We start from the raw sequence: 10,000 nt of genomic DNA on the forward strand, positions 1-10,000 counted from the left end.
AAAGAGAGAGAGAGAGAGAGAGAGAAGGGAAAAAAAGATAGATAGATATTAGATAGAAAAAATAGAGAGAAGGAGAGAGGAGAGAGAATGAGAGAGAGAGAGAATATGAGAGAGAGAGAGAGGAGGAGAGAGGTGAGGATAGTGAGTGGGTGATAGTGAGTGAGTGGGGTGAGTGAGTGAGTGAGAGGAGGGTGAGAGAGAGGCGAAAAAAGAAAGCGAGATGAGAGAGAGAGAGAGAAGAGGGGAGAGAGGAGAGAAAGGGGAGAAGGGGGAGAGAGGAGAGAGATGGGGGAGGGAGAGACAGAGGGGGGAAAAAAGGACAGAGACAGAGAGAGATTTATGCCAGCAAACAGCATCAAGAGAGTTGCACCAACGCGTATTACCCAAAATAAACTTTTCCATTAACACTATTAATATTAATACTACTAATTCCCGTAACAATAATCCTTCAGATCATATACGGATTTCCTTTACAAGCAATTTCACAAGCTCTATCTCTCACTCTATTTCATGTTTTTGGGGTCTTTTCTTTTAGATTCCTCTTCTCTTTCTTTCTCCCTTTTCTTTCTCTTTTTCTTTCTCTTTTTCTTTCTCTTTCTCTCTCTCTCTCTCTCTTTCTCTTCTCTTTTTCTTCGTCTTCTTTCAATTTCAGGGATCCCCCTTCTTCCCTTTCATTCAAGTTTATCTTGTCTTTATTTTAGGCAATTCCTTTCTTTCCCTCCCTCTCTCCTCTCCTCTCTTCTCTCTCTCTCCTTCTCTCTCTCTCTCTCTCTCTCTCTCTCCTCTCTTCTCTATCTTCTCTCTTCCCCCTTCCCCCCCCCCTCTCCTCTCTATCTCTCTCTCTCTCTCTCTCTCTCTCTCTCTTCTCTTCTCTTCTCTCTCTGTCTCTCTCTCTGTCTCTCTTCTCTCTCTCTCTCTCCTTCTCTTCTCTCTCTCTCTCTCTCCTCTCTTCTCTCCAAATTTCCTCTTTTCCCCTCTTCCTTTTCCTTCTCTCTCTCCTCTTTCCTCTCCCCCTCCTTTCCAATTTATTTTTCCGTATTCCTCGCTTTCTACTAAAACCGATTTCACAAGCTGATCCCCTTTTCTTTATTATTTTTTTTCTTTTTTATTTTCCTTTAATTTTATCTTTTTTTGAATTAGCACCGGATGAGAGAGAGAGAGAGGAAGAGGAGAGGGGAGAGAGAAGAGAGGAGAGAGGAGAGAGGAGAGAGAGAGGGAGGAGAGAGGAGGAGAGTGAAAGGGAAAGAGGAGAGAAAAGGGGAGAGAGGAGAGAGGAGAGGAGAGGAGAGAGGAGAGGGAGAGAGAGAAGAGAGAGAGAGAGAGGAAAGAAAGAAAAAAAAGAAAAAAAAGAAAGAAGGGGGGGAAAGAAAGAAAAAAAAGAAAAAGAAAGGGAAAGAGAAAGAGGGAAAGGGGGAAGGGGAAAAAGGAAGAAGTGGGAGAGTTTTGAGAGAGAGGGAGGAGAGGAGAGAGAGAGAGAGAGAGAGAGAGAAGGAGGAGAGAGAGGAGAGAGAGAGGAGACAGAGAGAGAGAGGGAAAGAGAGAGAGAGATAGAGACAGACAGATAAATCAACATGTTCAATCATTTAAAAATCTTCCACACCTAGAACCACCTTAATACAATAGGCTACCATAATAAAACGAAAATAAAAGAGAAGAAAGAAGGGGGGAAATCGTTTTCTGATACATTCAGGGAAACATATCTGGTTCAATGAATCTCACTGTAAATACCACCATAAAACATAATCCTTTTTGTTATTTGTATCAGTATTAATGCCATAAGTTTTGCCTTCCTAATCCCTGTTTATGTCATGAACATTATGACACTTCCTTTTTTTTTGTTTTTTGTTTATTTGGTTTTTTTTTCAGGTGTTCAAGGGCTAAAAATGGAAACTGTACATGTGTTAAATTGTTTAACGGACAACTATGATGATGAGGATGATGATGATGATGATGAAAATAGATGAAAAAGGATATCATTACAAACAAATTAAATCGAATGAAAGAAAAAAAAAAAAAAAAAAAAAAAAAAAAAAAAAAAAAAAAAAAAAATCTTAAATAATTAATAATTAATAAAAAATAATATAATTAATAAAAATTTAATAATATAATAATAAAAATAAAAACAAAATAATAATAATAATTTAAAAAAAAAAAAAAAAAAAAAAAAAAAAAAAAAAAAAAAAAAAAAAAAAGAAGAAAAGAAGAAGAAGAAGGAGAAGAAGAAGAAAAAAAAAGAAGAAGGAAAAAAAGAAAAAAAGAAAAAGAGGAGGAAAAGGGAGGGAAACAGGGAAGAAGAATAAAATGAACAAAAGATTAACTTTACCCTTTAAAGACGGGCGAAAAAAGCCCTTTTTCTCCATGGTGAAAGTAACACAAAAAAAAGAGAACGGGAGAGAGAGGAAGAGAAGAGAGAGAGGAGGAGGAAGAGAGAGAGGAGAGAGAAGAGAGGAGATAGAGTTGGGAGAGAGAAGGAGAGGGGGGGGGAGATGAGATGATTTGAGAGAGAGAGAGAGAGATAAGAGAGAGAGAGAGAGAGAGAGAGAGAATGAAACAGACAAACAGAGAGAAAAAGTGAGAAAGAAAATTGATTGAGAGTAAAAATAAATAAAATTACCAAACGACTGACTGTCTTTCCAAAAGAAGGACCAAACTTTTTTGTCTGAGTTCTTTAAGCGTGCCTTTGGGTCTGTTACTATTTTAGATCAAAGCGAGCATCTCAACACACACAAATAAACAAAAAAGGCTAGGAAGATATAAAGAAAACGATTTAGAAACCACAGTTCCTAGAATTGAGGACTTACGGAACACAAAAATCTATTGGTTAAAGTAAACACAAAACGAAAATGGCGACATTTTTTCCCTCCAGGTTTTCGATTTTTTTTATAAATCAACCCATATGTTTTTTGTTTTGTTTTATTGTTATATTAAAACGAGAACAACGACAAACTAATTGTAATAATAACACTAACAATAATAATGATAATAATAACAATACCACTTACAACAACAATGATAATAATTATGATGAAGATAATGATAATAATAATGGTTATGATAATCATGATCATTATCATGTTATGGTGATTTAAATTATAACAATAAAACACAAAAACCCAAAAAAGATGATGATGATGTTTAAAGATGTGATAATAAAAATTTACATTAATATTAAAATAAAAATAATAAAAAAATTACAATAATAATAATAATTATTATTATATTATTTTTTAACAATAATAAAACTAATAACATTAATAATTATAATAACAATAACAACTATAACAACGATAACAACAACAGAAACTATACCATGATCATGATAATAATAATTATAATCATTATTATTATAATAATAATAACAACAACAATTATAATAATAATGATAATATATACTAATAACAATTTAAAAACGCATTTTTTTCTACTTATAATACTATACTACTACTACTATTTAAAAATAAATAATAATAAATATAATAACCCAAAAACAATTTTATTATAAAAAAATAAATTATATTATAACAACAATAACAATAAAAATAACAAACTATAACAAGACATATTGATATCTTCACTCTGGGTGAAGAAGAAGGGGGAAAATCTCAAAAGAAAAAACAAAAAAAGGAAAAGTTTTGACTAGCGAAATTTTCTTCGTCTCTGTGTTAGTCTTGGGGGAGGTGTGGGTTTTGGGAAAGGGGGGGAGGTGGAGGAGGAAGAGGGAGAGGAGAACGAGGAGGAGGAAGAGCAGGGAGAGGAAAAAGGGAAGGAGGAGGAGGAAAAGGAGGGGAAGAAGAGGAGGAAAAGGAAGATGAAAAGGCGGAGCAGGGAGAGGAAAGAGGGAAGGAGGAGGAGGAAAAGAATATTGAAAAAGGGGGGGGGGGAAGAGGAGGAGGAAAAGGAAGATGAATAGGGGGAGAAGAGGAGGAAAAGGAAGAATAGGAGGAGGAAAGGGATATTGAAAAGGGGGGGGGGAGAGGAGAAGGAAAAGGATTGAAAAGGGGGAGAAGAGAAGGAAAAGGAAGATGAAAAAGGGGAAAAGAGGAGGAGGAAAAGGAAGATAAAAAGGGGGAAAAAGTAGGAAAAGGAAGAGGAGGAGGAAGAGGAAAAGGAAGATGAAAGAGGGCAGAAGAGGGGGGAAAAGGAAGGGGAGGAGGAGGAAATGGAAGAAAAAAGGGAAGAGGAGGAGGAAAGGGAAGAGGAGGAGGGGGAAGGAAGGGGAGGAGAGGAGGGAAAGGGGGAAGTGGATTACCGGTGGAGGTGGGGGAGGGGAAGAAGAAAGACGAAGAGGAGGTGGGGGAAGGGAAGGAGAGAAAGATGAGAAGTAGGAGTAGGAGGAGGGAGAAAAAGGAGGGAGAAGAAAGCTAAAAAAAAAAATAATAATAAAAAAATTTCCAACACAAACTAACAAATAAAAAAATTAGAAAAAAGAAAAGAAGAAGGAAGAGGAGGGGGGAGGAAGAGAGAAACTTTGGAAAAAAGGGGACGGGCGAAGCAGGTCTTTCCAACTCTCTCGTCGAGCAGTTTTTGTTTGGGGCCGTTGCTGGGTGTGGCTTGGGGGCGCCGAGTAAAGTGATGCTGCGGGGGGGGGGGGGGGGGTGCTCCGTACTCCCCCCACCCCTCCCCCCTTTCTCTTTGGGAACGCTAGGGGAGGAAGAGAGAGAAGGAGAGGGGAGGGGGAAGGGGGTGGATGGGGGAGGTTTAGGAAAGAGAGTAGGGGTGGGGAAATGGGGGGAGGGAAGGAGGGGAGGGGGGAAAAGGGAGGGGGGAAAAGAGAGGGGGGGGGGGGGGAGGGGAGTGGGAGGGGGGGAGTGAGGAAGTAGAGAGAGGGGGGGTGGGGGGAAGAGAAAAGGAGAGAGAGGGGGAGGGAGAGGGGGTTGCAGCGGGAATAGGGGGGGGGGGGTAAGGGAGGGGGAAAGGTTGAAAGGAGAGAGGGGGTGAAAAGGGGTTTAAAAGAAGAGAGAGGGAATTGACAAAGGGGGATAAAAGAAAAGAGAAAGCAAAGTAGAAAAAGAAAGAAAACAATGATGTGAAAAACCTTAATATTATTATTTATTTCATTTACCCTTGTTACTATTATATTTTCATCGTTTCCCTTATTATCATCTCAACTCATCATAAAAATTATTTTCATCACCAAAAATCATCATAATCATCACCATCATCATCATCTCATCAAACCTTTTATAACCTCAACACCATCTCTCCACCACCCCCATCATATACCTTTAAAATCTTTACTCACCATCAACCACACCATATAAACCTTTGGAAAAAAATCTACAGAGAATGGAAAGAGCGGGGAATTGAAGGGGGGGGGAGGGGAAGAGGAGAGAGAAGGAGAGGGAAGGAGAGAGGGGGTGGGGAGGGAGAGAGAAGGAGAGGGAAGGGGAAAGGGGGGGGGGGGAGGGAGCGGAGTGACCTCGTGGTGTTTTAGAGAACTGAAGGATCTGGGTGTGACGTGGACGGTTTTTCGAGAGGCAGAAGCGGAGGGAAAAAGGGAAGGTGGGTACGGAGGGGGGGGAAGATGTGAGGGGGGGAGGGGGGGGAGGACAGGGGATATGAGGGCGAGGTAGAAAAGAGAAGCGGAAGAAAATGAGGGGGGTGGGCGGAAAAAATGCTTCGGTTATGTTCAATGCACAAAAAACCCACACACACCCAAAAACCACACCACCACCACGCACGCACGATGATAATATAATGAATAATAATGACGAACAAACAACAATTTAGCCAATAATAATTTCTAGGAACCTACCCTCGGGAATATTTCCCCTGTTCTCTCTATTCCTCTGTCACTTCTTCTCTCTCTCTCTCTCTTTCTCTTTCTCTCTTCCCCCTCTCTCTCTCTCTCTCTCTCTCTCTCTCTCTCTCTCTCTCTCTCTCTCTCTCTTCTCTCTCTTCCTTTCTCTTTTCTCTCTCCCCCCTCCCTCCCTCCTCCCTCCCTCCCTCCCTCCCTCCCTCCCTCCCTTCCTCCCTCCCTCCCTCCCTCCCTCCCTCCTCTTCCTCCTCCCTCTCCCTTTCTCTCACTCCTTCCCTCTCACCTAACCCCTTCCTTTCCCTCTCTCCGCCTATCCCCCTCCCTCCTCCCCCCCCCCACTCACACGCAACTGGCACTTAGAAATAAGAAGAATATCAATAAAACAAAACCGTCGGCGTCTTGTGCGTCTCCAGGAGAACGAGATCTCTTTTTTTTTTTTTTTTTTTTTTTGACGTCGCGGGAGTTGGTCATTTCCTTCAAGGTCTTCGTTGTCATAGGTGGTTATCGCCGGAATGATGCCTTTGATGTTGGCTGGGGTTTTGTGATGGGGGGGGGGGGGTTGAGGGGGGGGAGGGAGGGGAAGGGCCTTGGGGGGGGGGGGGAAGGTTGATGTCTTCTTTCTCTTTTTTTCCTCTTCTACTACTCTGTCTCCTTCTTCGCCCACTCCTTCTCCTTGTCCTCGTCCTTTTCCTTCTCCTTTAACCCCTTCTCCTAGTCCTAAACTTCCTCCTCCTCTTCTTCCTACTCTTCTTCCTCCTCCTCTTCTTCCTCCTCCTCCTCCTCCTCCGCCTTTTCCTCTACCTCTTCTCCCTCCTCTTCCTCCTCTTCCTCCTCCTCCTCCGCCTTTTCCTCTACCTCTTCTCCCTCCTCTTCCTAACCCCTCATACTTGTCTCCGTCCTCCTTTTCCTTTCCCTTTAACACCCCTACCCTCTCATCCCTTAACCCCTTCACCCCCCCCCCACCACAAACCCTCCCCCGTCACCCGAAATCCATTGAGAGCAATTGCTTTCTCAATACGTATATTCCATTTTCTAAAAACCTTTTGATTATTATTTTCACCTGTTTTCCTTCACTTAATCACATCTCTTTGGTCTTTTAGCGGCGTTGGTGGGGGGGTAGGGGGGGGAGGGTGGTAGGCGATAGGTGAAGCTCTCTGTTTTATGTTGTCAAGTGTTAGGAATCAAAAGGCTGATAGCTTATGTAACGCACCCCCCCCCCCTCTTTTTTTTCCTCACTCTTTCCTCCTACCCTTCCCCTTCCCCCACACGTAATACTAGGTCGTGACTTTGAGTCCAACCGTTTAACCAAACAGATGCTTCTTATATTAATGTATAAAATGAATACTGAATGAATGTCTGAACGCAAAGGTTATTTATTTATATGTTTAATCACGATATATTTTTAATCAACCAATGAATCAACTTTAACGATCATATATACATTTAACGGTAACAATATCGGATGGCTTAAAGTCTTATGAGATAATACGAGTGAGGTCATTTTGTTAACATGATTTCCTCTCCATCTTCCTAGGAAAATCTTTAACCGCTTGACATTTTGGTCTAAAGATCACAAGACTGTAGTATACAGATTTTCCCCCTTTCCCGCCTCTCCAGCAAACAAACGGATAATCCCTCTTTGTTTATTTCTTTCTGCTTCTTTTTTTCTCTCTCTCTTTCTCTTTCTGCTCTTCTTTGTCTTTCTTTCATTTCGTGTCTGTTCCTCTCTGTGTTTGTCTCTCTCGCTCTCTGTTATTCTTTCTCTTACTCTCTCTTTGACTTTTACCGTCACTTTTTTCGTATGTCCGCAGAAAACGTATATGTGTATTCGGGAATTATGCGTACTCACATCCGTATGCACAAGCGCATGCACATGCATTGCTCGTGCATGTACGTCTCTATATCTATCTATGAGTTCGTCTACCTGTCTGTCTCCGCCTCCGACTCGTCTCTGTCTCCCGTCACTATCTCTTGCTCTTTTCCTCGCTCCCCCCTTTCATTTTTTTTTTTCTCTCTCCACCTCCCTGCTCTCCTTCCCTCTCCCTCTCCCTCCCCGCTAACCTCCATCATCCTCTCTCTCCCCCTCCCCTTCCCTCTTCCTCTTCCCTCCGCATCCCCAACCTGCATCACCGTCTCCCTCCTTCTCCCACAGAAAAAATAAAGGCAAAGAATCACGACCCCAGCAGGACAAATCCCGCGGGAGGGCCTTGGCTGGCTGGCAGGTGTGGGAGGCGGAGACGGGGATATATATGACTAATTTTCTCTCTGTCATTGCAACGTTGCGGGGCCAAAGAAGTGCAATCTTCCTGGCACTTTTCTTGAGACGAGCAATAATCACTCTTTTGGGAAGAGGAGGTAGACGCCGTTCGGTGTGAAGTCGACTGAGAATTTGAGGGAATGATCTGCTGCCCTGTCATGTTTTTTTTTTTTTTTTTTTTTTTTTTTTTTTGCTATTGTCACGCTAGTATTATTGCTATCACTATCATTATCATTATTACTATATCATCAGTACTATTATCATTTCTGTTGTCATCATTCTAGCATTATCATTTTTGTTATTATCATCATTATGACCAGTATTACTATTATTCGTTCTATTATTATTTGACGTCTAGAGCCATGTGGAGATGGTATCGATATGCGGTCAAAAAATTTCGATAAATTACTACCGGTTTAGCACTTGCTGGTGAGAAGAAGAGGAGGAAAAATATATCTTCTGGACAACGACCGCTATTACACAATCCTGTGACATGGCACATCCTACGTTCGTCTGAATTGAGTAAATAAATCGATACAAAAGAATAAGAATAAAAATATATATATTTGTATTGTTTTTTTATCCACTTTCTGAACCATCGGAAATAACTTAATATTATTACATACTGATTATTTAAAAGCAAAGCATTTATGGAAGCAAAATCTCGTAAACTGTTGTTAATAAATCGTCCATAATCCTCAGATCCAATGTTCCCACTAGTTCTATATATACAATCGTTCCTTATTGGTCCTATACAACCACTCCGGCTTACTGGTTGGCCACTAAACGCAGGGCAAAGGGTCATTCAGTTCTCAAGTAATGGTATCATATCATTAAAAGATAACAATTCACAATATACATGTTTTTTCCGGATGTCTACGTAGATAAGAATTATTTGAATTGCTTTCAACAGACGGTTCTACAGGCTTATTTTCAATGTTTTTTATTTATACAAAAAAAAAAGCATATTCTGTTAACACCTACCGACGACACAAGGAACCACTTAAAAACATCCTTAGACAAGATACAATATTCGCCTCTTCGCGAGGGTTTGCTCACGCCAAACGAAAAACCGTTGGGCGTCTTCTACTCGAACGCACTTACCTGGAAGTACTGGGAGCATGCTGAGAGTACCAGCTTGTGAGCCTGGTATGTACGCTGGTCCTCACAAGCAAGGGTGACATCCACCAAGGCAGCGTCCCGGTAGAGCGAGCCCACCTCCGCCACCACAGTGGACTGGTGGTGTGTCCACCGTAGCTCATATCGCCTCACATCCATATTGTTGCTCCCATCTGGAAAGAGAGAAAGAAATGTTATCTCGTGTTCCTCAGACTTAGAGGTTGATAAATATGTAATTATTTAAAATGAACCGGGATCTCAATCGATTTAGTAGATATAGAGGTATTTTTTTATAGTTCTGTTTTATCAACTTCCAATCAGCAAGGTTAAGAGGGACATCTGCCCCTACTGGCGTTTACCATAACCTTCCCGCCGCTGTCACCCTAACACCCCCAGCAATGTCAACTCGCCCTCCCTCCCCAGTGCCTCTCCACCTCCTACCCTCCACCTCTTACCCTCCACCCTCCACTTCTTACCCTCCACCCTCCACCTCCTACCCTCCACCTTCCACCGCCCGAGGGCCTTCTTCTGCTGCTCCTTCGGATAGCTTTACTCATCAATCCCTAACTGCCACGTAGGATGTAAAGGAGTTGCTATCGTGGGAGAAACTTCCTTGGATCGATTGATTAATGGGTTAATGTCATGTGGAGAGAATCGAGTTAGGCAATTGGACAAACCGTCAACTTGTAATTGGCATTCACGAGGGATTGCAACGGGAGCATGCAAAGCGTCGCGTCCGCCAAGAAATGCATAAATACACGCAAGAACCAATAAACAACCACATGCATGCACGTATGCGCGCACTCACACACACACACGCACGCAAATACACACAAACCAAACCAACAGACAAAAAGACAAACGCA

The 10,000-nt window shown here is 41.8% G+C and overlaps 1 protein-coding gene across 16 annotated transcripts in view; it reads right to left on the bottom strand.

The window, feature by feature from the left end:
- Positions 1-10,000, bottom strand: part of LOC125045850 (zinc finger and BTB domain-containing protein 14-like) — a 119,198-nt gene that overhangs the window by 23,356 nt on the left and 85,842 nt on the right. For all 16 annotated transcript variants that reach the window (XM_047643394.1, XM_047643388.1, XM_047643391.1 and 13 more), the window contains one exon: positions 9,120-9,307. In XM_047643394.1, the coding sequence (XP_047499350.1) occupies positions 9,120-9,307 (188 nt within the window). The remainder of the gene's footprint in view (positions 1-9,119; positions 9,308-10,000) is intronic.

This window comes from Penaeus chinensis, chromosome 38, assembly GCF_019202785.1.
Source record: "Penaeus chinensis breed Huanghai No. 1 chromosome 38, ASM1920278v2, whole genome shotgun sequence".
Taxonomy (NCBI): domain Eukaryota; kingdom Metazoa; phylum Arthropoda; class Malacostraca; order Decapoda; family Penaeidae; genus Penaeus; species Penaeus chinensis.